Source organism: Anolis sagrei, chromosome 2, assembly GCF_037176765.1.
Source record: "Anolis sagrei isolate rAnoSag1 chromosome 2, rAnoSag1.mat, whole genome shotgun sequence".
Lineage (NCBI taxonomy): Eukaryota > Metazoa > Chordata > Lepidosauria > Squamata > Dactyloidae > Anolis > Anolis sagrei.
In genome coordinates, this window is record NC_090022.1 from 255931072 (window position 1) to 255958003 (window position 26932).

The 26932-nt window shown below is 38.7% G+C and overlaps 1 protein-coding gene across 3 annotated transcripts in view; it reads right to left on the reverse strand.

Annotated features, from left to right (window-relative positions):
* Positions 1 to 11547: 11547 nt before the first annotated feature.
* ADGRV1 (adhesion G protein-coupled receptor V1) overlaps positions 11548 to 26932 on the reverse strand; it is a 280553-nt gene continuing 265168 nt past the window's right edge. For all 3 annotated transcript variants that reach the window (XM_060761771.2, XM_067464543.1, XM_067464544.1), the window contains 3 exons: positions 23097 to 23288; positions 18101 to 18278; positions 11548 to 11960 (listed from right to left, as the gene is read on the reverse strand). In XM_060761771.2, the coding sequence (XP_060617754.2) occupies positions 11842 to 11960; positions 18101 to 18278; positions 23097 to 23288 (489 nt within the window). In that variant the 3' untranslated portion in view covers positions 11548 to 11841. The remainder of the gene's footprint in view (positions 11961 to 18100; positions 18279 to 23096; positions 23289 to 26932) is intronic.

Sequence of the window (26932 nt, forward strand, 5' to 3'; positions counted from 1 at the left end):
TGCTCTAGATCCTGCAAGGAAGACTCCAGCAATACATGGAGCGAGAGCTGCCAGATGTTCAAGCTGGGTTTAGAAAAGGCAGAGGAACGAGAGACCAGATTGCCAATATCCGCTGGATAATGGAGAAAGGCAGGGAGTTTCAGAAAAACATCTATTTCTGCTTCATTGACTACTCTAAAGCCTTTGACTGTGTGGATCATAATAAATTGTGGCAAGTTCTTGGTGGGATGGGCATCCCAAGCCACCTTGTCTCTCTCCTGAGGAATCTGTACAAGGACCAAGTCGCAACAGTAAGAACTGACCATGGAACAACAGACTGGTTCAAGATTGGGAAAGGCGTACGGCAAGGCTGTATACTCTCACCCAACCTTTTTAACTTGTATGCAGAACACATCATGCGATGTGCGGGGCTTGATGAATGCAAAGCTGGGGTGAAAATTGCTGGAAGAAACATTATCAACCTCAGATATGCAGATGACACCACTCTGATGGCCGAAAGCGAGGAGGAGCTGAGGAGCCTTCTAATCAAGGTGAAAGAAGAAAGCACAAAAGCTGGGTTGCAGCTAAACATCAAAAAAACCAAGATTATGGCAACAAAAATGATTGACAACTGGAAAATAGAGGGAGAAAATGTGGAGGCCGTGACAGACTTTGTATTTCTAGGTGCAAAGATTACTGCAGATGCAGACTGTGGCCAGGAAATCAGAAGACGCTTACTTCTTGGGAGGAGAGCAATGTCCAATCTCGATAAAATAATAAAGAGTAGAAACATCAGACTGGCAACAAAGATCCGCCTAGTCAAAGCCATGGTATTCCCTGTAGTAACCTACGGATGTGAGAGCTGGACCTTAGGGAAGGCTGAGCGAAGGAAGATCGATGCTTTTGAGCTGTGGTGTTGGAGGAAAGTGCTGAGAGTGCCTTGGACTGCGAGAAGATCCAACCAGTCCATCCTCCAGGAAATAAAGCCCGGCTGCTCACTGGAAGGAAGGATACTAGAGACAAAGTTGAAGTACTTTGGCCACATCATGAGGAGACAGGAAAGCCTAGAGAAGACAATTATGCTGGGGAAAGTGGAAGGCAAAAGGAAGAGGGGTCGACCAAGGGCAAGATGGATGGATGGCATCCTTGAAGTGACTGGACTGACCTTGAAGGAGCTGGGGGTGGTGACGGCCGACAGGGAGCTCTGGCGTGGGCTGGTCCATAAGGTCACGAAGAGTCGGAAACGACTGAACGAATGAACAACAACAACAGAATTGATCTGTGAGGGCTTGTTATACTTATATAAACATTATTGGCAATAACAAGTGGCTTCTTCTTCTTCTTCTTCTTCTTCTTCTTCTTCTTCTTCTTCTCTCTCTCTCTCTTTTGTCTATTTATATGCACTAGCAGTATCCATACTTGTAAACAAGTGATGGCATATGGTGAGTTGTTAGTACAGTTGTCTTTGAAGGAGGCAGTGCGTGAGCAATCCTCCTACACTCCAAAACTCAGAGCATGTGCCAGATATCCATATGGGTCTCAGGAACTTAAAAAGAAAGTCTTTTATAAGCACAAAAGGGGCATTTATGTTGATAACTAACACAAGTGACAGAGTGCCTGGACATAGGGTTGGCAGTTCCATTAAAAAAATAACATCTCTGCATCATGTGTGCCCAAAGGAACAAACTTTTATGTAAAAAAGAGTGAATTGGAAAAGCACTTGAGGGATTGCATACTGCATTTGAAATTTATCTTTTGGTGAATTTTATAGTTTATCTGGTATCCCTGCCATGGCATGTTTCTGGCAGCTTGACCTCAACTTTCCAGTCTTAGGGTGAGCCTACAATGCAAGGTAATTTTGGGCCAGAACAGGGAAGAAATGCACTGGACTGACTTTGGGGGTGGCTGCAATGGCCACACTCATGTTTCGACAGGACTGTCTAGTTTGACCCCCTATCTTTCCACTTTTTCATCTCCTCCACTTTCCTCAGTTGTTCAAAGTGCAAAAATAGTTTACACCCATTTAACTCAGCGTGGGATCTTGCCCTTCTCAGTAGGTTCAGGCAAAGGTAAGCTGCAGCAGCCTCTCCTAGGTTGTTGTTCTCTCTCATTAATAACATCCATATCAACATCTTATGGAATACTGGAAACTTTAGCTTGGTGAGACATTAGAACTCTATGGCAGAAAAGAGAATTGTATGATGGGATAGATGAAAGTACTTTACTTTATCTTACAAATAGCACAGTGTTTAGTTTTTTCCCATTTTTTAAAATAAATATGATGTGGTCAACAGCTCATGAGAGCTTTCTTTCTATACTATTCCAGCCCTTCCCCTTTCTGAGTCACTCATACAAAGTCCAAAGAATAAAATAACCTCTCTTTATAATCACTTGTTTCATCTTGAACCTCTGTTGGATACTTTAATTATCAAATCTTTTTGCACCCACTTTTTACACTATGGAGATCCAGGGGACTGTTTGAGAAAGTTTCCTGGTTATATTTCAAGAGATAGTCTCTATATAATTGACACAATGTCCCAATGGGAACACGCCCCAGTTGTTGTGTAACAGACAGTGAATAGACATCATTCTCCTCCAAGGCATCATTCTCCTCCAAAAGGTTTTTTGAAGGCTACAGATTTATAAACCTCTCAATGGAAAGCCTTCCTGCATTGATTAAAACAATAAGAGACAGACACCTGCCCTTTCTTTCTTACAATTAGCACCTAGAACTGTGGCAGTGATATATGCAACCTTTAACGGCATGTATGTCTCGTTTTTGTTATTTGCCTTCAAGTCTTTTTTGAGTTATGGCAATCCTCAATTGACCCTTTCACAGGGTTTTCTGTAGCTGAGAGTGTGGACTCATTCAAGATTATCCAGTGGGTTCCATGGACATGCAGAAATCAAATCCAATGGTTAATCCAATGGTCAAGATACTAAATTATCCTGGCCCTCTCTTTAAGTGGAGTGCAATGATATACTCACTAGATTATTGCATCTTATCTAGGCCTCGTTGTTGTTCAGTTTCTACTTTGTCAATCCAATGCTATAATAGAGATCCAATCGGGCTTGGCAACTGTCCAGGGCTGAGGCATGAAGCTGGGTGCATGGAGCAGTAGCACTCCATTCATACCAGCTAAAGATTTGGTCTACAATTCCTAGAATCCTTCAGTATCATAACCAAAAAATAGCTTCTCCATGCTCAGATGTTGTGAAGACTTTTTTTTTGGGGGGGGGGGGGTCTTGAAGGAAATTTCTGTCAAGTAAGGAATGATAAAATAGTAAAGAGTAGAGACATCAGACTGGCAACAGAGATCCGCCTAGTCAAAGGCATGGTATTCCCTGTAGCAACCTATGGATGTGAGAGCTGGACCTTAGGGAAGGCTGAGCGAAGGAAGATCGATGCTTTTGAGCTGTGGTGTTGGAGGAAAGTTCTGAGAGTGCCTTGGACTGCGAGAAGATCCAACCAGTCCATCCTCCAGGAAATAAAGCCCGACTGCTCATTGGAGGGAAGGATACTAGAGACAAAGTTGAAGTACTTTGGCCACATCATGAGGAGACAGGAAAGCCTAGAGAAGACAATTATGCTGGGGAAAGTGGAAGGCAAAAGGAAGAGGGGCCGACCAAGGACAAGATGGATGGATGGCATCCTTGAAGTGACTGGACTGACCTTGAAGGAGCTGGGGGTGATGACGGCCGACAGGGAACTCTGGCGTGGACTGGTCCATGAGGTCATGAAGAGTCGGAGACGACTGAACGAATGAACAACAACAAGGAACGTGGCTTCTTTTACAGAGTTTATTCACCTGAAATGTGGTCTTCCTCTTTTCCTGTTTCCTTCTGCCTAAACAAACATTATTATTTTTTCTAGCAAGTCATGCTTTCTCAGAATACATACTAATGATGACATCCTCATTTAAGTTTTATTGGCTTCTCGGGATAGTTTAAGCTTTATTTGCTTTAGGACTCATTGTTTAGTGTGTGTTTTTAGCTGTCCACAGTATCCACAGATCTCTTCTCTAGCACTATACATACTATACATGTATTTTAGATGAATTGATTTCTTCCTATCAGTTTTTTTAATTGGTCAGCTTTTATAACCTTGCTTAGAAATAGGAAATATGATAGCCTTACAATCCTAACTTCAGAATTTCATGATCTATCTTGACACCTTGAGATCTTCTCTGGTTCCCTTTTCAAGTCCTAATCTGCTTCTGATTTCTTGACTGCAGTTTCCACTCTGGTTAATGATTGAGCCAAACTATAGAAAACCTTTTTTGTATTTAAGTGTCTTCATAACCTACAATAAAGTTGTATAAATAATCTGTGGTTATTGTTTATTCAGGTTAAAACTGTCAAAAAAATCACATTTTTACACCACTGCTATATTGAGAGTTTCTTCTCGCTACAAATCAGTCAATGTTTTCATATAAAATATAGATGCTCTTGTTTATAATGAATGTCTGTGTGTCCAACATGAGAAAAGTTTCAATAAGGAAGTTTTAAGTTAAATAGTTTTATAACTAAATTGAATAGTTACCTCATCACCTTCAGGCAATAATTACTTAGATTCATTTAATTTTCTAGTATTTGAAATGATGAACGACCTTCATTGCCAACAATTTCTTAAATGCATTTAGCCTGCTTAACAAATGAAGCATGAAGCAATAAATATAAAATCTCTAAACTCCCCACTGTGATACCAAAAACACTGGGAAGTGAGATTGGACTGTCATATCTATTTCACAGTTTATAAAGCAATGTAGCAGCAAGAACTGCTGTGTTCTTCCACTTCTGTGCACAAGACACTATATATTAATAGAGATCCAGTGGATGCAATCCTAACTCCTGCTTGTCCTGTTGTCCAGAACGAGAGAATACTCTTCTCTGTGTATGGACCAAGGATGTGGACAGAATCATTGGCAAGATGAAGACTACCACACATCTGCTAGATCCTTGCACTTTCTAATCTAAAGTGATGCAGGCAGACTGTTAAGGGAAGCTGATTACAGAAACACTGCAACTCCTTCATCACAACATATTTACTGTCTTCTGGTTCATGTACTGATCTGTTATTTGGGTCCAGGCTATCAGAACATATGAACCCACCTGCCAGAACTCCAAGATCTCCGTAGGAAGGGTTTCTCTCAGTTTTACCACCTTCATTGGCTCCTTTGGTGTAAATATTGGAGACAGCCTTTTCTGTGGCCATTCTGGAACTCTTTACCAAGGAAACCAAGCTAGCTCCCTCCTTGCTGTCCTTTTGTCATCATTTAAAGACTTTGCATTTCCAGCTGATGTCTAGGAACTGATCATTTTATCTTATGGACTTTCTTTTAGTGCTGTCCTGTTCTAATCTATGATTTAATCAGTAATGGGTATAAGCCTAGCAGAAATCAGGCAGCAACCCAAGAAAGGGGTTTTGAGACCTGTGGAGTACCACTTGAAATAGCACTGTTCAAAGGCACAGGTTTTCAATCTGAAATGTTTCAGCTCTTGCTGAAATCCCTGATGATTGGACATGCTAGTGGAGAGTTCCAAGAGTTGAAATAAAACAGTGCCTGGATCAAGTAAATAACACTAGTCACTTGGAGACCAAATGGTACAACTAGCTCAAGGTAAGAATCAGATTAAAGTTGATGCCGCGAGTTAGGTTCCCAGTGTCATGCATAACGTTATTAAACATCAAGTCCTTACATCAAGTTCCCATTAAGCTTTTCTGCCTTTGTATAAGAAAGAATGCTTGCAAAGGAGCACTCTGTGACTAGAAAGGGAGGAAGTTTGAGTGGAGTGCCTGAGAAGTAAAGCTTCTGGCTATAAAGTTTAATTCATATTGCAGGAAAGTAGGTCAATAAGTGGGGATGAGAGACAGGGCCTTCTCGGTGATTGCTCCCCGGCTATGGAATTCCCTTCCTGGTGAGACCAGGTCAGCCCCCCCTCTCCTGTCCTTTAGAAGGATGGTAAAAACTTGGCTGTGGGACCAAGCTTTCGGGACAGGGCAATAAAGCAGCAATAGGAAAGATTACCAGGCCAATTAGATTTGACGTAGATGACAAGGATGGTTTTAAATGGTGTATTTTAATATTTTGATAAATGTTTTAAATGTTTATGTATGTATATAAGAATTTGTGTCCCGGCATTGAATGTTTACCGTATATATGCTGTGCTCCACCCTGAGTCCCCTTCAGAGTGAGAAGGGCAGAATATTAACGTTTTAAATAAAATAAATAAATAAATAAAAAGTAAGTGTATGAAGATGCTGGAAGCATTTCATCTAACACTATGATTCCATTTTAACTGCCATATCAACATCCTATGGAATCCTGGAATCTTTAGCTTGGCAAGGCATTAGAAATCTATGGCAGGAAAATTCTAAGATCCTCTATAAACTGAGAATTTCAAGATTCCATAAGATATTAGTAATATAATCACAGTTGTGATTGTAATGGAATCACAATACTAGAATTATCTAGTGTGACATGGCCACTGGCTGGGCAACAATAATTGTAGGCCAGCTGTCATATCAGGCAAAGAGGGGAGTTGATCCAGCCTTCTATCGCTGACACTGAATCCACCAGGTTTTCTTTTGTGATGGTGGCTTCTGGTACCGAGAACCACAGAAACACCAACAGGAACCACCTGTCCGAAAGGCACTGATACATAAAGGTGCTCCATCTTTCAAGAGATACAGTATTACCAAAGAATACTTGCAGGTTAGTTGACTACAACACCTGTCATCCCAGCATGCAAAACTTGTATTCCAAGAAGGAAGCAAGTTTGAGAAGATTGCCGAAGGCATTTGCTTTCTTTCTTCAATTTCTTGCTTGATGGTTGCTGAGCTGGTGAAAGAAGCAATTTCACTGCAATTATCTGGGTGAAGGACTGAAGACCGACACGTCGCAGGTTCAAATCCGGGGAGAGGTGGATGAGCTCCCTCTATCAGCTCCAGCTCCTCATGCGGGGACATGAGAGAAGCCTCCCACAAGGATGATAAAAACATCAAAATCATCCAGGCGTCCCCTGAGCAACATCCTTGCAGACGGCCAATTCTTTCACAACAGGATGCTCCTGACACGACAAAAAAAAAATCTGGGTGAAGGAAACTAAGAGCTCTGCTCTTCCTTTCCTAGGTTATCTCACATGTGCATGAACTCCTCTTCCAACACACATACAAGAATGATCAGAATCCTCTTGGACACATCTGTAACCAGAGGTGATCCACTTGTGAACATGTTTTATGATGTTGTGCAAGGAGAGGTCAAGTAAACCCATAAACGATTGGAACTTTCTGCACATAAAGTGACATGGATCCAAAAAGCATCCAGTGAATTTGTTCAGAGAATTCAGTTCCAGGAGTGAATTGCACATCATGTTCTCTTCACATAGGCAAGCACACATTGAGAATGAACTGCTGATGACAGAATTTTAGCAAACTACTGTTTATTTATTAGTGGAACATGAAAAGGCTGATTTGAGGAAGGCGGAAGCAGCATCTTATGTGTACATGTGATTGCCCCAAAGGCTCTTTTGTGGTATCTGTGGGCACATGTTGGGATCACAAGCATAATAGCTTTATTTAAACGTTTTAGTTCTCATCAGAAGCAGAATAAATATAAAGGGTGCAAAGGAAAAAAAAAGTTAATAATACTCCCAGAGTCATTTTGGATCACATTTCTATTTATAGAATAAGGATGAATTAAAATTAAGCATGCATTTCATGTTATATCCACCTTTCATATTTAAATTTGGGGTTTTTTTTTAGGACTATACTTTGCCAAACAGTGTTCAATAAGAAAAGACACAAAGTACAGTTTGTGTACCTTGGTGAGGTACTAGAATTTTTGATTAAGCATCCAAAATACCTTTCCCTGGACTGTAAGCTCCAGACTTCCATATAATGGAATTAAAGGGGGATCATAGTGCTATACTATTGTAGTTTGAACAGGTGTATAAATTTACCTGGTAAATCAGTTGTGTGTCAAACATACAAGACAGCCAGAATACACAAGGACAGTTCAATCATTCATAAGCTTCAACCACATAATAGGAGGATTTTACTCAATCTGCACCTGACAGTAAATCAAAGGGTTTTATAAATTCTCCTGACCACTTGAATGATTGTAAATAATGCAATTAATTATCAAATAATACTGGTCACAATCCTGTTGTAGAATTATGTACATGTAACCTAAAACTATTTGTAGCTGTTTGCTATTAATGATTCCTATGTAATCACTATGTAAACTCTGGTTGTTATGCATTTATAATTCCTCAACAAAACTTCAGCCACTGCATTTAATTTCTAAGCTGCAGCCCATTGGGACAGATCTATTGGTCTTTCAAACATTTTGGATGGCAATTCCCATAATCCTTTTTTATTAGAAAGTGTGTTGCTTGGGAGAAAACTGAAATATAAATAAAATAAAATACAATGAAATCTGGCTTCTTAGCCATCTGAAAGGCCAAAGGTTCAACATCCTCAGTATAAACCATGACCTGTTTTTCTGTTGGTTTCAACTGAACTTCTTTCTGTGGAACATTTTCTAGATTTTCTCCCAGGTATAGAACTGAAATGGGACTAATACTGTTTTTAATCTCATTGAAAAACCTTTTAAACAGCCCCTAAGATAAAAGGTATTTTAAAAATAAAAGTAGCAAAAAATTCATCTTGTTACAGTTTTATTATTATTTTTTGTATCTGTTGTCTCAAAATATCTCCTCATCCCCATTGCTGTAATGCTTTGATGCATTCCACTCCACCCTGCCCTGCTCTAGTTTGTGTGTTTAAACAGCCAATATTATTTCATGCTCACTGGAAATCATATATCCTTACTGAGTATATTCATGTGTGGTTATAAAAAAAATCACAGCAGTATGAAAACAATGTCATCCTAACCTCAAGCAAGATTGCCAGGACGGGCTATTAGCAGAAGGAGCAATACTTGTTCCATAGACAGAGCCTGAGTGATCCCATGGACAGACCAATTGTGAAACATGAAGAAGTGGCAGAACAGGCAGCATTCAAGTTTGGGGTTAACACAAAACAAGGAACATTTTTTTAAAAAGGAAAAGGGTTTTGGAGTGCACGTTGTAGCACGTATATTGCATGCCACTCAAAGAATTGGGACAGTACTACCTGCACAGTGTGGTTGAGCAAGTCTTACTTAATAGGATCATGTTGAAATTTTCCACTGGAACCAGAGTTTATGTAAAGGTCTTTTAATGGACTGATGAGCATGAGATCTGTTGACCAATATTAAGTAACCCAGTGTAATTACATAGAGCAAGCCTATTGCCCAGGTCAGACATTTAGAGTTTTTACATATTATTGTTTTGCAGGTGTCATATCTGCAAATGTAGCCATTAAAATTGATGTTCTTGTTTCTATTTTGTTAGATATAATTTAATTATATCTAACAAAATAGAAACATGAACATCAATTAGAGGTCAATTAGAGGTCATTTTATTATTTAATTCTAGGTTGTATGTTATAATTTGGTCTTAGATGTTGGTTTGTTTTGGGATTTGACTAGTTCATTATTGTATGTGTATCTACGGTTGAATCAAGGCATTGGATGTTTGCCTTTTTTGTTTGTTGGAATCCACTCTGAGTACCCTTGGTGAGATAGGGTGGAATATAAATAAACTATTGTTGTTGTTTTTGTTGTTGTTATTATTATTATTATTATTATTATTATTATTATTATTATTGACTCCCCAAGTGATCAACGGCTGGATCCACACTACTTTATATCCCAAATCCCAGGTTATCTGCTTCAGAATGAACTATATGAGTCAGATAATCTACCAGATAATATGGAATAAGAAGATAATTTATAGTGTAGATTCAGGCATAGTCAGTTCAGATTGCAAACTGGGACTATACTATACCGATGGTGGTACGAAGTTCTTGTTGAAGTTGGCCACTCTGCAATAGTTGATACAATCCTGCTGTAGTTAATAGTACTAATTGTTTTTGTCCTAGTACATCTCCATCATTCACTTTATAATGGAGACAGTTGATCAGAAGGCCATTGTTGTACCAGTTCTTCCACAGCTGAAAAACTGGTGCAGTGACAAAGAGCAACTTGCCTAAGGTGAGAGTTCAAAAACAGAAGACTTCTCTTTTGAATTCATTAAATCCACTTGCTAATCTCAACTACATTAGATTAATGGAATCCATGGAAGTTATTCAAGTGTTGACTTACCAAGCTACTATTAATTCAATGGGTTCTACTCTATTTGGGACTTGTTATTGGATTTAGATCATTACTGTACTAACATCTATTTTACAAGCTTAAACAATTTAGCAATAACAAAAGGAGTTACAAAAAGCCATCATTATGGGGGGTAGGGTCTGAGCTCCACATATCAAATTACCTATTTGCAGTAGCAAAGCAAACCCAAACCAATAGCCATCTCACGCATGGCAGATTTATGATACTCAGAGAAACGCGCACATACACATATACACAAACCACCACACACATGTAGGATGAACAACCCCCTCACTCTTTCTGGTGAGCCAGGATACTTCCTCTTAATCTTACTCCTGATCACAGTTATCTTTTCCCCCACTGAATTCCTGATATGCTTCGAAATGAAGTACTGGGCTGAACTGGGTTATGCTCACAGAACAGATGTCTTCATGTTTTTAAAAGCAAATGTCTTCAGAAAGAACAAAGTGAACCAAAGTTATATACATATATTACTTTGTGGGGCAGAAATAAGGTTTTGGCTTGGTTTTGCTTTGATGCTGCAATTTCATTATGGCTTATGGGGGAGGCAGGCAGGCCCTAGAAAGGATGCTGCTGATGGCCTACTAAATCAATGGCACAAACAGAAACCATGTCAGGGCCTGTTCCAATTACATATATGATCTTTCTTTACCTAAAGGGGGAAAATGATACAAATTCATCAATGGAAGGAAACACCTAGTGGCCTGAGTCATGCTCTTTATAGTGTTGCTTTTTTAAGAATGTAGTTCTTGTCCTTATTTGTTGTGTTTTTATAAATGCTATAAACCACTCTGAGCTCTCCAGTTGGAAACAAGGATAAAAATGCTGAAATAGATAATCTGGGATATTAAAAGAATCAGAAGTTTGCAAATGTATGTTCAGTATCTCATGCTCTCCAACAGTCGTAATTTGGCAGGGGCAGTCCTGTTTAATTCTCTGTGCTCTCACTTTTTAAGCTGCCTTTAAAATGTTTCTGTTCTCCTCTCATTTCCACTTTTGTCTGAAATGAGAGGAGAACAGAGAGGAGAACAAACTGCCAGATTGATCAGTGCTCAACTCAGGAGAGAGAGAGAGAGGAGAGGGGAGGGGAGGGAAGAGGAGGGGGAGGGGAGAGGAGAGGGGAAAATCTTACCTTTCCATGTAGACTCAGGCAAAAGCAAACTGCTGCAGCATCTCCTAGCTTGTGGGTACTTCCTTATTAACATGTTTTGGTGTCTTGATGACACTCTGATGTTACATGAACACAGGTGTTCTGATTTTCATCTGTGAAATGTTGGAGGGTATTGTTTCTTTGGTTCAGCAATCAGTCACACAAAATTCCAGTAACTTCATTCTTACCAGTTTTTATTAAAACAGGTATACACATTCAGGTTAATTAAAAAATAGTGGAATATGTGCATCTATGTTAATGGGTTTAAATCTGAGCTAACATTTTCACTGTGAGAGATTCCAAGTTTTCTGTACCATTATTCCCACTCTACTTTTGTTAGTCATCCAACTACTATTCACAGCATTATACTACACATCCGTTTGTACTGGTGTATTTTGGGGGGCGGCATAAAACACCAGATATAAAAACATGGAAATTAGATTAAAAAAAATAACATAAAAGATGGAATTCCTAAAGATGAGTGTCAGCTATGGGTATCCGTCTAAGCTCTACAATCTGGGAATTAACCATGGTGCTTCCATCTTGGCTGCCATGGCAAGACTCGGTGTCACTGATATTAAGGCCTGCCCCTGAAACACAGAAAACAAAATATAATTTATGAGGGTTAGAAACCAAAACTCTATCATATCTTCCAGATAGAAAACCCATCACCCATTGCTTTTTCTGACATCAGCTTTCATGTTCCCAGTATAATTTTTTTTCCTGTCTGGCCTGGATTTCTTGAACAAAAGAAAAAAAAAACATGCATTACAAGTCATTTAAGACCCAAGCATTTTGAATGATAAGGTCAATCTCATCAAAGGTCAGCTAAAGCAATATTGAGTGTCACCGTCATGCAAAACATTTGCATGATATTCTGTTTCCCTGGCATTTTGTTGCCTGAGGCACAGAAACAAATTCCACACGAGGCAGCTCTTCATTCCTAGCTGTACAAATAAAAATTAAATTTGCTACACTTTCATGACATGCTACTACACAGTATTGCCATCTCAGTCTAACTAATATGGTTTTGGCTGATCTTTGATGAGATCAACTGAGCTGCTCCAAAAGAACATTTCTCCCACCCCAAATGTGTTGGATCTTTTAAAAGTAACTGTTAATTGTTACCTTTAAAACATGTCATCTTTACCTTACTTTTTCCACATTCCCACCCACTCTGGATTTTTTGCAAGCAAGAAATAACACAGAGGGTTATATATTTAACTGGTAGGACTCTAATATTTGAGAAACTGACTTTCTGAAATGTTAAGACTTGTTGCGATTATTGTTACTGTGGATATGCATATGCTTGCACAAATATGGACATAAACATGCATATATGCACAAAGAATTTTGCTAATGACCTTGAAGTCACCCCCACACACATCAGAAATGAGTTGATAGTAGGATACCCAACAGATCTCTTCTAAAGTAAATATTCCAACCAGTCTGCAGAAGGATTCGGTTGCGTAAGCTGTTACAAAGAGGCCTTGGAGGCTGTAGCTTTGTGGAAGTGTTTGGAAACTGTAAGATTCCATTTCCTCCACAAGACTAATTTTTTTTGGGGTGATTTGACGGAAAGCAAGTTGAGAGAGCATTAAAATGACACACATTTATGGGCATAAGATTAATTTACCCACCCCCCAATGTGATGAAGTGTTTTTCTCTCTCTCTCAGATTGCCATTTTTAATATTTATGTATTCAGTTATAGCTTTATTTATAATAGCAAGATGGTGGCACGACAAGGCAAAACTCTGTTATTCTGTTTATTTCTTTGAACAGCCTATAACCCTTCTTCCCATTTACATCCCTGTTTGTTTTATGAAACTCTGGAGTCTTTAATGAGTGCATAACAACGAGTGTGATCATATCTTCAACACACACATATGATGTGGGAAGAGATTAAAACTACACTGCTTCTCACTCCTCTGGAGCTCCTCATTCTCCTTACACTGTCAGGATCTCTTGTCTGCAAAGAAATCATCTGCATGGGGAATAAGACTCAAGGGATCATGGCTAATGTTTGCACAGTGCCAATGATAGTCCCCTTGTAGCATCAATGGTACCAAAGGGAATTGGGAAAGTCTGTACCAAATGAAGGAGTCCTTGGAGTAGCATTATATCAAGATGACATTAAGTTCATCAATGCAATGCCTCTAGGACTTTCATCTACACAGATATGGATGGCAGAGCTTTTTAAGCTGCTATCACAAGCATATTCAGCGGACCTTGATTTCTGCATGTTAACAAAAAGCCAGACACAGCAGCCAAGCTTCTTCTTCCCACTCCCACCCCATTTCTTCTACAAGTGGCCCAAACAGATTACTGTTGTCTGAGTGAACACAATGTGCTCTGGTCTTAGGAAAAGTAAATAAAGCATTAAAAAGTTGCCCAACCATTAGTTGGACATTTCAAGACCTGAAATTCTTATTTATTCAGAAGTGCATGCAAACATAATTAAACACAGTCATGAAAAAAGGACTGATGCCAGTAACTGCTTTCCAGTTAAGCCAGTTACAAATGACCAAAGGCTGCAGGGGCTCAATGGAGTGAGCAAAATCATTCGTGTTGCAATTTCCATTGACTCCACAAGAGTTGTACCAGCAACAAATCTGGCTTACTAAATCTTGATTATGCCTATTTACAGGAGGGCCAGTATCACCAGCTGCTCAGTTACCAAATAAATTATTAAATTGTAATCTGATAGAAAACCTGGTGTGCTAAATTTCATTCTACAAACCTCATTTTTTGCCCAAGGGTATTCCCTTCCCCCCTTTTAAAAAAAAGTTAGTTGTTGATCAAGCAACTCTCTTCTACTTTTTTAAATAAACAAGCTCCAAGAGAGGACAGATGAAATGGATAGACTTGGGGAAAAGGCCCTAAGACACTAAATGATTCATTTCTATAAACAGATATCACTACTAAGCCTGCTATTACCCAGAAGCAGCTTGAGGAAAGAGATCATCTTCAAAGCAAAGAAGGCGGAAAAAGCAATTTAAGGAGGCAAGAGATGCCAGGTCATAATATGGAAAAATCATGAACTCATATTTATATGGTATCTGATTGGATAAATATATTTCAACCATAGGCCCAGGGGAAAGAAAGAAATTGGTTTCTGCTCGTGCATCTTGGGAAACAGACAACTTGTGAGTTAGGTATAATTCAAAGAAGTTGTTTGTGGTTGTTCATGGCAATTGCTATGGCCATCATGAGTTTGGTAAGCCATATTTTGGAGTTATCCACAACTAAGTCATCTGTATATCCAATGCCATTTTGGACCTACCTTAGACACCTCCACAGCAAAATGAGTAGAGCATGTTGGTTATCTCAGAGCACCCATACTATTTCCTTGCAAATGGAAGAGTCCATTTCAGATAGTTGGAATTGGTATATAAAATAATGGTACAGAAAAGATCAAGATGAATATTGGCTGTTTCCGAATTTTCAAAATAAACTGCTGCTAACTACTAACAAGTCCAAATACAATAGCCTAGCACTGTTTGTTTGACACCTACATGTGAAGCATGATTGTAATATGTTTAAATAACTTACTGAAACTGTTGTTTTTACAAGCTCTGAATGGTAATGTGATCTCTTTTAATAAAATTCCCAATCCATTATCTGGTGCCAGAAATAAAATCCCTAAGAACAGATAACACTATGTTTGAATATAAATAGGATATCAAATTCTCCATAACGACTGAAGTATTTACCAAAGGAGGTTAAAAGTTCATAGGGCCAGCTTGTTCTCAGATGAAAGCACATCAGGTCTTGAAAGGCTGCATGAAGTTTTCACTCTGGGAATGCATTTTCTGAGAAAACGATGCTTGTATGTTCCCCAAAATAATGATGAAACCAGTCTTTCATGTTTCTTTCTAATGCATAGTTAGGCTGTTAGGCATTAGATAGCACTTTGATGTTCTGGCACATTTCTTAAACATTTCCCTATATTATAAATATGTTTACAACCTTTCCCATATCTCATTTGTGATGGGCAAAAATTCCTATCAACCCCGGAAAGAATAGTCTGTATTGTGCCAACTAAGGATGATGGAAAGGATAGAACAGCATATCCAGAAAGGGGAATGTTATTCTATGTTATGTCATTAGTATTAGATTTTCTTATGTCCTCTATGAACACAGTTCATTCATCAGAGGGTTTTTTTAAAAAATAGGTAGCATATTTTGATAATCCACCACAATGCAGAAGATTGTATTTCATAACATTTTGTCAAAGCTTGGAAGCTACTTTTTTGGAACTACAACTCCCAGAATCATGCCAGTCTAAAATTCTTCCACTTCTGCTACCACTGTTGTCTTTTAACATACTTGGAATCATGGCCGTTTACACCTTTTCTAAGTTCTGAATCTATATCTCTATGTTGTAAAGTGTGGTTATTTTGCAGTGTTGCCTGATGATGAGAGCACACAGCCTAACTCACTACATGGATTTGAAGTCTTAAGGATTTTTATCTGAATGAAATTATTTATGCCTCAAATTCACACTAAAAAAAATGCAGGTTGCAGCTAAAGGAACATCCAGGATATGGTTCATAAGTAAAACCTCTTCTACCAGAAAAATGTGTCTGTAATTTCTCAAAGCAGACTGGTCTTTGGGACTATAAGATACAAAGCATTTTAAATAATTTCTGCAGGGCAATATAACTTGACACTTGTGTTCTTCCTGCAGCAATAGCACACACATATGTTTATGTCACTATGCCTCATTAAGAATAATTAAGTAGAAATGGAATCCTATGCTTTTTGCTGACACTTCTGTACAACCGTGTATTTTCTTAATGGGCCAAACTGAGGTGTGGTTTATATTTACTGGTGCCACTGACTGACCAATATGTAAATATACTTGGGCTTGTACTTGGTCATATCCAACTGGCGAAGACACTGTGTAAACCAGAAGAAGAAAAGGACAGATAGTTTAAGCACAAAAGACATAACCCATCCAAGGCCACTGCTTCCACCAGTCCATAAAATGGGTATCATTTTTTTCCATCGACACTTTGAAAAACAATAGTCTTGAAAATGCACAACATCTCTTAGAGAACCATCAGTAAATCAATCTTGACATCTTTGGACAGCAAAAAGGGTGAAGTAAGTCAGAATGTGCATCCTTAGGAGCTCACAAAACTGTGATGCAAGAGCATGCAGTCATAAAGTACATTTGGGTGTATGTATTGTCGAAAGCTTTCATGGCCAGAATCACTGGGTTGTTGTAGGTTTTTCGGGCTATTTGGCCATGTTCTAGAAGCATTCTCTCCTGATGTTTCGCCTGCATCTGTGGCAAGCATCCTCAGAGGTTGTGAGATTTGTGGAAACTAGGAAAATTGGGTTTATATATCTGTGGAAAGTCCAGGGTGGGAGAAAGAACTCTTGTCTGTTGGAGCTAGGTGTGAATGTTTCAATTGGCCATCTTGATTAGCATTTGGGTTGCTTTGAGCTTTTTGGGTTGTATGGCCATGTTCCAGTAACATTCACCTCACAAACCTCTGAGGATGCCTGCCATAGATGCAGGCAAAACGTCAGATGAGAATGCTACTGGAACATGACCGTACAGCCTGAAAAACTCACAGCAGCCCAGTGATTTTGACCATGGAAGCCTTTGGCAACACATACAGTACATTTGTCTTTCTTTAAACTTTGGTTTTTTTCTAAGAAGTTTTACTGGTGACTTAGATCTGTGGTCCAAAGAGCTCCACTGCCCCTTCTTTGCCTTTCCCCTCACTTTGTGTGATTGTTGCTGATTTACACTTGCCTCTATTTAATTTACTTTTCCTACCTGTAGCTTTAGTTTTCGTACCAAACTGTCAGTCATTTTCTGTTTTCTGGCCTTATCCGCAACTGAAAGACAAGATCACTCTCTTTACCCCCTCCCTTCTACTCCTGTAGTTACTTCACAATGGTAACTCTGTTAAAATGACTGATTCCCTAGACCATGAAGTTGATTATCTGAAGGAAGTGCAGTACAATTCCAAATTTTCACAATAACATTTATGTTTTACAGATGGCCTCTTAAGTACAAAACCAAACAAATATGAACCTGAGAATCCTATGCAGGTAGCAGGACTACCAACTATTGTCACTCAATCCACCAATAATCTTATTCATAATAGAATACCAGTTCCACCTGCATGTTAAAAATGTATCCCCTGTGAAAATGAAAAGAATATTTTCAAGTAATGCAGTACCCTGACACTAGGAGGATCCAGCCAAAAGATTGATGTTTTTAAAAATTTGGTATATTTTATAGGGATAGAATTCATTATCATAATTATGGGTGCATAATCCAAAACTGCAGATCTGTAACTGGTCCCTAGTCACAATCCGCATGAAGTTGCACTCATGGCATTACTGCCATGATGGTAACTGGGCCCCAATTTATTTTATTATTTTACATCAGCTGCGACGAAATAAGGTGGTCTATTTTGCTGGTGATCAGAATATGGATGAATGACATTTCTGCCTGCCTCCCACTTTTGAGTATGGCTTACAGGAAGTGGTAGTAGAAACACAGACTGCTGTCAATTCTCTTGGCTTGTGTGTTCTTCTTCATGAAGAACCTTTGACCTTTTCACCACACAGTGATGCTGCTACACCACACAGATTGCAATTTTCACATGTTTGGGGATATGAAACTTTGGCAGAAATTATACTTACCAGTTTTTAAAGCAAATATAAATATATACTTAAGAAAATGACAGAAATTATACTTACCTGTTTTTAAAGCAAATATAAGATCATCAAACTCTTGTGATTCTTCATCAGCCACTAAAGAGCTGTTGCTGAACCCCCCTGGTGTGGTATACGCACTGCCATTCTGTGGACTCGGCTTATAGACAGCACTGGCTTGGCTGATTGGCCTCAGTGATGCCCTCTCCCAGTCTGCTGGCATCTTTAGAAAAAAGTATCAAGGAACTTACTACAAATGGTTCAGTGAATGATTCTCTACCCCAGACTTTGCTAGCAATCTACGCTCCCATTTTTTTTTTAAAAAAATTTAGAATAATTGAATATAAATGCTTTGACTTTCCTGAGATGAAAAAGCTCACTTTTACACTACCAGCACACAGATTGTCAAAGCAACAGCTACATTTCTTCTCTCACAGAAGAAATTCCAAAGACACTGAACACTTTAGAATAAAACAATTTAACATCATTCTTAAAAAATCTGTTTAGGTAGAACCATTTTTTCTTCAAAAACAAAACAAAGTAAAAACAACAAAATAAAGTATTCCCCTATCCACAATCACTAATATTTTCAGAAATTATTATTCAGAGTAGTTCCCTACTCATTCATATCTGTAACTAGTTACAAGAATAAGGAATGAAATCTGTTCTTGAAACAATGCACATATATGTGTACCTTTCTCGGTCAGATACTGTAAATAAATGCAACATTTTGAAAATCTAAAGAGGCGAAAGAATATCAAAAGGCGACATAATTGTGCATCTAGACCAGGCATGGGAAAACTTTGGCCCTCCAAGTGTTTTGGACCTCAACTCCCACAATTCCTAACAGCTGGTAGAAGCTGAAGTCCAAAACACCTGGAGGGCTGAAGTTTGCCCATGCCTGATCTAGACTCTGTACCATGATGTGCAATGTCCAGAAAGATTACAGAGAGGCGTAGTCATCGCAAAAATATTAGAACTGGTACAAAAGCAACATAAAGCCTGCCTTGGGCTCTGAGACCAAGTTGTCTAAGATTTGCTTTCTTTCATACGGATCTAATTGCTAATGGGCCTCCTACGTACTACATTATCTGCAGACAGTCAGTTAGTACCTAGGAGGACCTGTATCAAGTCCCTGGTCTCTCTGGCAGGAAAGACTTATCCCATGCTCTCTTGACCTTTCACAAGATGGCTCAAACCTACACTTCAGAAAAGGTTAAAGACCATAAACAGTTGCTTTAATGTGTGTGTGTGTATCTCCATATTTACCTGAATCTTATGGTGAAATGACCTGCCCAAAAGGGAACGAATGTGGGCCCAGAAAAGTTGGCATCGAGTGAAGGTAGGGAGACCTTGCTGAGGTGGAAGGCAAAGCCTCTCTTGATCTTGGTCTCTGTTTCCGTGCCTCCTTCCTGCTAGCAGCTGCAGCATCAGCAGCATTGCACTCCTGAGGTCTCTCTCATGACCCCTCACCACCCAGATCTCTTCCCCTGTGCTACCTCACCAGGCAGACTGCCCCCCCCCCGCCCCCTCCCAGGCCTTCTTTGCTTCCAGAACCCTATTTCCCTCTCATTGCTCAGGGAGTGCTTTGATTGTGTTTTTACTGCATGGCAGAAGGGGGATGGACTGGATGATCCTTGGAGTTTCTGCTACTACTACTATTGTTACCATCTGTTAGGGTGTTTTGATTTTGCTTTTACTGAATGGCTGAAGGGGGTTGGACTGGATGGCCCCTGGGATTGCTTCTGTTGTTGTTGTTGTTGTTGTTACAAAGGCTGGATGGCCCTTGTGGTTGCTTCTATTATTATTATTATTATTATTATTATTATTATTATTATTATTATTATTTATCATCATCATCATCATCATCATTATTATTTGAAACACAACAAGATGAGTCCATAGCAGACAAGATCACTCTGCTGGCTGTTGTATTGGATCACACGTCGGACACTTCCCAAGTGTCTAGTACTGTGTAATGTATCAGCGAATGATGCGTGCAGATCCCAGTAAGGTGGCCTTAAATTTGTCAGTGCCGATTGTGCAAGCCAAGGTCTTTAGGCATTGTGCCCAGTGTTCCAATTACCACTGGAACCACCTTGACTGGCTTGTGCCAGTCTTTGCAGTTTGATCTTTAAATCCTCATATCGTGTCAGCTTTTCCAGTTGTTTCTCTTCAATCCTGCTGTCACCTGGGATTGCGACATCAACAATCCATACTTTGTTTTTTTTAACACAATTGTGAGGTCAGGAGTATTGTGCTCCAGAACTCTGTCTGTCTGAATTTGGAAATCCCAGAGGAGTTTGACGTGTTCATTTTGTGTAACCTTTTCAGTCTTGTGATCCCACCAGTTCTTTGTTGCAGACAGATGGTATCTGTGGCACATGTTCTATTATTATTATTATTATTATTATTATTATTATTATTATTATTATTACAGAGGCTGGATTGCCATCTGCTAGGGGCATTTTGTGCTTTTTTTGAATGGCAGAAGGGGGTTGGACTGGATGGCCCCTGGGGTCATCCATTGAAATATTGTGAAATTTATGTTGATTAAAATTGTCCTTCATTTTAAATATTGTATTGTTAATTCTTTTTGCACTACAAATGAGATGTAGTATAGGGTCCATAGGAATTTGTTCATTTCTTTTCAATTAGTTCACACAAACACTCTCCAACTATCTGGCCCAGGCCAGGCCCTCTGTCAAAGTTTGTCCATGTCTGAGAGATATATAAGTAAGTAAGTAAGTAAGTAAGTACACACTTATTTCTTGGAGATCTGCAAGAAACTTGCTTCAAAAAGGGCTCTGTGGCTTTTTTTTGTCATGTCAGGAGCATCTTGAGAAACTGCAAGTCGTTTCTGATGTGAGATAGTTGGCCGTCTGCAAAGACATGGCCCAGGAGATGCCCGGATGTTTTTTGTTGTTTTACCATCCTTGTAGGAGGCTTCTCTCATGTCTCTGCATGAGAAGCTGGAGCTGATAGAGGGAGCTAATCTGCACTCTCTCTAGATTTGAACCTGTGACCTGTTGGTCTTCAGTCCTGCTGGCACAGGGATTTAACCCACTGCGCCACTGGGGGCTCCAGCTCTGTGGCTGAAAAATGTTGAGAACCCCTGCCTTATAACTCTCCTATTCTCTGAACCTGTGAGTTATGATCAAACGTAGAATCATTGCTACAGGTGTTACCACTGTTAACATGAACTTATTGTCCACTAAGAAAATAGGAACACAAATATTATGAAGAAGTTCATCAGACCTGTTTGACTGGATTTTTTAGCTGACAAATTAAAACTTACCCTTTTCCTTATGCTTTTAGTTAAATTGGTGACAATTATTCTGTTTTGTACTGCTTACATTAATGTCAATATTCTTATAGTGCAAATATCTACATGGCTGTTAAGTCCTGCTGGCTTTGACTCAGCTTACTCTTTGGCAACTGAGATGTAATTTGGGACTGAGATTTAATCTTTTATTAGTTACAATACTGTATATATGTGTGTGTGTGTGTGTGTGTGTGTGTGTGTATATATATATATATATATATATATATATATATATATATATTAGGCCTGGGCGGTTTCGTTCGTTAATTTTGTAATTCGTTAAATATTCGTTATTTTTAACAATTACAAAATGATTACAAAACTTATTTTCAAACCCGGAAGTGTTTTTAAATATCGAAACGGCATCCTCCATCTTTTTTACGAGCTTCCGCCCGTTTCGGAAATGACGTTTTAGGGATGGAGGATGCTGGGTGCGCAGGGAGCCAATCCGGCGCTCCCAAGCACCGTGGCTCATTGTGATTGCGGCTCCGTGTGGCCGCATTGCTCATTGCGAAGGAGACGTGAGGTGCGGGAGGGAGGCTTGGTTGGCTCTTGGCTGCTTGCTTGCATTCATTCATTCATTAATTGCTTGCTTGCATTCATTCATTCATTGCTTGTGCTTGCATTCATTCATTCATTCATTGCTGGGAGCAGCGGGGAGGCTTTGCCCTGTTTTCGCCCCACAACAGGGCAGGGCAAGCATTTTGTTAATTTTCCATTTTTAAATATTTCTGATAAATATTTCTTTTATTCTTAAAAAAATCAAAAAATATTCTAAAAAAAGAAAAAAACCTTGTGTGCCTGTGTGTGTGTTTGTCCCTGTCCTGTGGCTGTGTTCGCTCCACAACAGGGCAAGCATTTTGTTAATTTTCCATTTTTAAATATTTCTGATAAATATTTCTTTTATTCTTAAAAAAATTCAAAAAATATTCTAAAAAAAGAAAAAAACCTTGTGTGCCTGTGTGTGTGTTTGTCCCTGTCCTGTGGCTGTGTTCGCTCCACAACAGGGCAAGCATTTTGTTAATTTTACATTTTTAAATATTTCTGATAAATATTTCTTTTATTCTTAAAAAAATTCAAAAAATATTCTAAAAAAAGAAAAAAAGTGATTTGCGCATGCATGGGGGTCCGCCATCTTAACGAATCGATTCGTTAATAATAACGAAATTTCGTAAATACCGAACTTTTTTAAAGGAAAATTTTGTAATTCTTTTAAATAACGAAACGCAAAACCCCCCAAAAAACGAATCGATTTTAGAAACAAATTTTTGCGTTGTTACCCAGGCCTAATATATATATATATATATATATATATATATATATATATATATATATATATAATGTATATTGTTGGGACCCCCTTGATGAAAAAGCAGCACATCAATGAACTATAAATAAATACACAGGGAAACTACCTTCCACTGATTGGTATGTCTGCCCTCGCAAGAACTCTGTAGTGTAGATTGCTATTAATTCAGCCACAGAGGGAGAGCACTGAAATGTGATGTAGATCTTTATTATTTCAATTACAGAGGCAGGGAACTGAGACTGAGAGCTACTGAATGGTCCATAGCTACATAATGTGTCTGAGACAGAGATGAAATCTGAACTTAAATCTCGGAGAGATATTCACCTCCTGGCTTTGCTTCAGGGTATCCTAATACAAATGGGTACTCCATGCATTCTTAGTAAGAAAGAGGGAAATCATGCAATTACCTCTTCCATTGCAGCAATGAGATTTTGAGTAGATTTGCTGATTTCCCCTCCCGCTGGAGGCATTCCACTGCCATGAGTGAAAAAGGCAGAACCTGGTGTTGTATGCCCATTCATTTCAACGGTGTAACTTGCTTTTACAGGACAACAGAGCTGATTGTGCAGGATAAAATACACCACAAAGACATAAAGACCCTAGAAAGAAAGGAGAGATGGAGCAAAAATAAGTTTTTCAATGAAGCTCTGTGAAGTCATTAAGAAAACCATGAGAAGATTCTTCACTAAACAGAAGGTTTCTCCCAGGATATCCAATAACTACAGTCTACATGATTGCCATGAACATTTAAAAAATGCAAATAGAAAGGTAAATAATTGCCCTGGAAAATAACAGTATGGCTATGCCCTGAGGTCCCTATTAAGATAAATTGATAATTAAAATGTATGGGTCTTTTAACGTCCACTCAATTATGAAGCAAAGCCAAGAGAAGAGCAAATATTCACATTCATTTCAACCGGGGGGGGGGGGGGGAGGTTATGGTCCTTCCAAAGATATAATTCTGCAAGAAAACACCTTGGCATGATTTACTAACCTAGAATTTCAGGTCCCTGTGCTGGCTTATGCGGTGCTTAGATGCCACAGTTCAGTCTCAAAAGTCCTCAGACTTACCAATAGTTCTAGCAGTGGATTGCTTTTGTGCATTTAAGATCTTGCCTCTGTGCCTTGTGATGTCATAATTTTCAGTAGTGTCCCCCATGTTAGTGAGGTTCTGAAGTTTTAGAACTTCTTCACATGCTCCACCGGAATTATTGGGTATCGCTGTGACTTTTGGCAACCTTGGTGGTACCCGACCAGGGGGCATGGGGTCCTGTCACCCTGTGCCCTGCTCTGTCCCGGCTTCCCCCTGCCTCATCACATGAGAGGAAGCTCGGTCCATCTTTCTGAATGGAATGGCCCATCTGCTGCTGGCTTATTTTCAGTGGAGGCAGAGGTTTTTTTTCCAGTTTGGCCATGAAATTGCCCTGGAAGTAGTTTTAATGGGTATGATGGGAGCTGTCAGGCTTTGTGGTCAAACTCGCAAAACCCTGTCATCGCCGCTGAAACAAAAAAAAACCCTTATAAAGAAGTCCTTAGTCTGATAACTTGAAACTGAGAAAGACTATAAACAGATCGACCCATTTTTCCCTAGATGAAAAATTCTTGTAGGAAAAAAGGAACAAGCAAAGAAAAAGCAAAAAGGTGAAAAGTGTAATTAAGTACCAGTAAAAGGGAAAAGACTGACAATATCTTGGTGGAAATGAAAACTGCTAGAACTGGTTTGATGAAATAAATCATCACAACAGTCTGCATTTGGACTATAGTTTGAGGTGTGTCAAACATGTGGACTAAAATTTATCACTGAATTATCAGACATTGTATTGAATTTCCTTGAAAAGGTTTAAGCCAAAAAATTTGATATGATTACATTTTTGCTAATGGATACAAGAATCAAAACAAAGAAGTTTAGTTTTCCCAGGGAAATAAGATTTGATTTATTTTAAAAGAAATCTGCTACCATCTACATGACATTTCTCATTATCATTAAATAAAAAACTAACTATGTTTTGGCATTTTGGGGGGACAGGATGTCATCTGCTATGTGCCAAAGTTCAGTAAGATGAAGTATGAGAATACAGATTCTAGGATATCAGTGTAATACAAAGCTATTGATTTGATACTAGATGTTATCCTGATTTTGTGCTTGGCCCTACAGGCTTGGCCCTTTGTTACCCCGGGTGCCTCCTGCTAAAAATAAAATCCAAATGGTACAGCTAGCTTCAAGACAAATGCTTGAAGAATAATCAATATGCATTTTATACTGTCATCTTTACTCTCTCAAATTCCTTAAAGGGACACCATGAAAGAAACAAGCTATTCAATAGCATAATTGTTTATCGCTTTTTTAAAAAAGTCCTCATTCTTCAACAAGGTGTGGATCTCTTTGGAAATACTGGTTCATCCAGTGACAAAAAGGCAAGATGTAGCAGAGGTCTTCATTTAATAAATGGCTTCACAAGATTCAGTCCCGGGATAAACAGTGCTGCTCTGAACGTTCCTCACACATTTGAAGGGCGAAAAGGTGGTGAAAAAGGAGGAGAAAATGAGGGAGGAGCAGGAACAACACAGGGAGATGTGGAGGCAAATTACAGACAAAGGAAACAGTGTCTATTTTTTTTTAAAAAAATTCTTTGTGAATTTTAGTTGCCCTGTGAATTTAAGTTGCCCTGGAGCAAGGGCCCTGTATGGGGTGGAATCCTTCCTTTGCCATTGACTACAAGAAAAAAAATGGTTGAAGGAAAAGGAATGGGAAAGATAACACATCCCAAACTGTGACTTTCTCTTTCAGCAATTTCACAAGCAAACACTGGTGTTACATTTTCAACATTCTGTTTCTAAATGGTTTTAAAACCAAATAGTGTTCATTGCGTTGGACATTTGCATTTGCCACAAAATTCATGTTCACTTTTGTACAATGCACAAATGAGCATTTTTGTTAATTTTCCTGAACAGATACATTTTTAAAAGGAATTTTCCAGTACAGCCTCTTTGTAGGTTGTTTTTATTGTTATATTACATTTCCACTAATGTATAGCTTTTTGAGCTCATTTCTATACCTATAACTGCATCTATACCTATAACTGCATCACAACATTGAAAGAAGAGAGGAAACCAAAGAATAATTGCATTTTATTTCAATTGCATTTTACTTTATTATGTTGTAAATTATGCTGGCTTGTATTCCAATGCAAACCAAAGAGCCTTTCTCTCTATCATCTCAGGAGCTATGTGCCATACTAGGCTTTGTAACCAAGGAGGGCCACATTCCCATCTCTCTCAGCTCCTTCATCTTTTGCCAACAAACTGATAGCTTAGAAATGATTAGCAGACCCAATTGGCCCTTTTTGGCCTCTCTTACATCTGCTTTATTCTCAGATAATTCTAGAAGCAATTTATCATTTTTCAAAAACAAATTTGCAAAAATAAAAATAAAATAACTCCCTGAACTCCCTGATTTAAACTCTGCATAACTCCTATATGCCAGTGGGTATTTCTCTAACAACTTATTTCCATTATAATCAATAGCTGCTAGTTAAGTGACTATTTTCTCAGGAACAATTTACCTCACTTTCAATTGTATTTTCTATCATTCGATACAAGACTCTTGATTCCTTCCATCTTCTCAAGATTCCATTGTGAGCTTAGTTTGATTAGCTGTATGGCAGAGTTGGGATTTGAACTCATGTTTCCCTGTTCTTAGACAAGCACCTCTCTAACCACTACAACAATTTACAAATAGTCACCCAATTCATATCCTAGAATGTCACCTGGAGGAAGGGAAGGGAGCTGATTCATCATAGCAGTTTGTACAGTCTTCATATCAAGAGTTGTATAAATCTCACCAATCTGATCTCACTGAGTTTTTCTATTTTAGTCACCAAACTTGTTCAACTTGGGTCTACTCTGTATTCTGTGCCTTTTTTGCCCACATGGAAATTCAAAGGCATTCAGATTCACATTTCTCTGCATTTTTCAAATGTTTACATTTCAAAGCATTTCCTCACTAAGTAATGTGTGTTTCTGTATATTTTAAGTGTATTTTTTTCAGATAAACTTTTTGTGCAAATCATATCAAACATTCAATGATGTATTTTCGACAGCAGATCATATCTAGGTTGAATTTATTTCTTCCCACTGAAAAGCAAACCAATTGTGTTCTCAGTTGTCTTTAGTTCATACTCAAAATTTAAAAATCAGAGGATTTCTCATTTCATCGTGGCAGCGGCAGCCTTTATAATTCAAT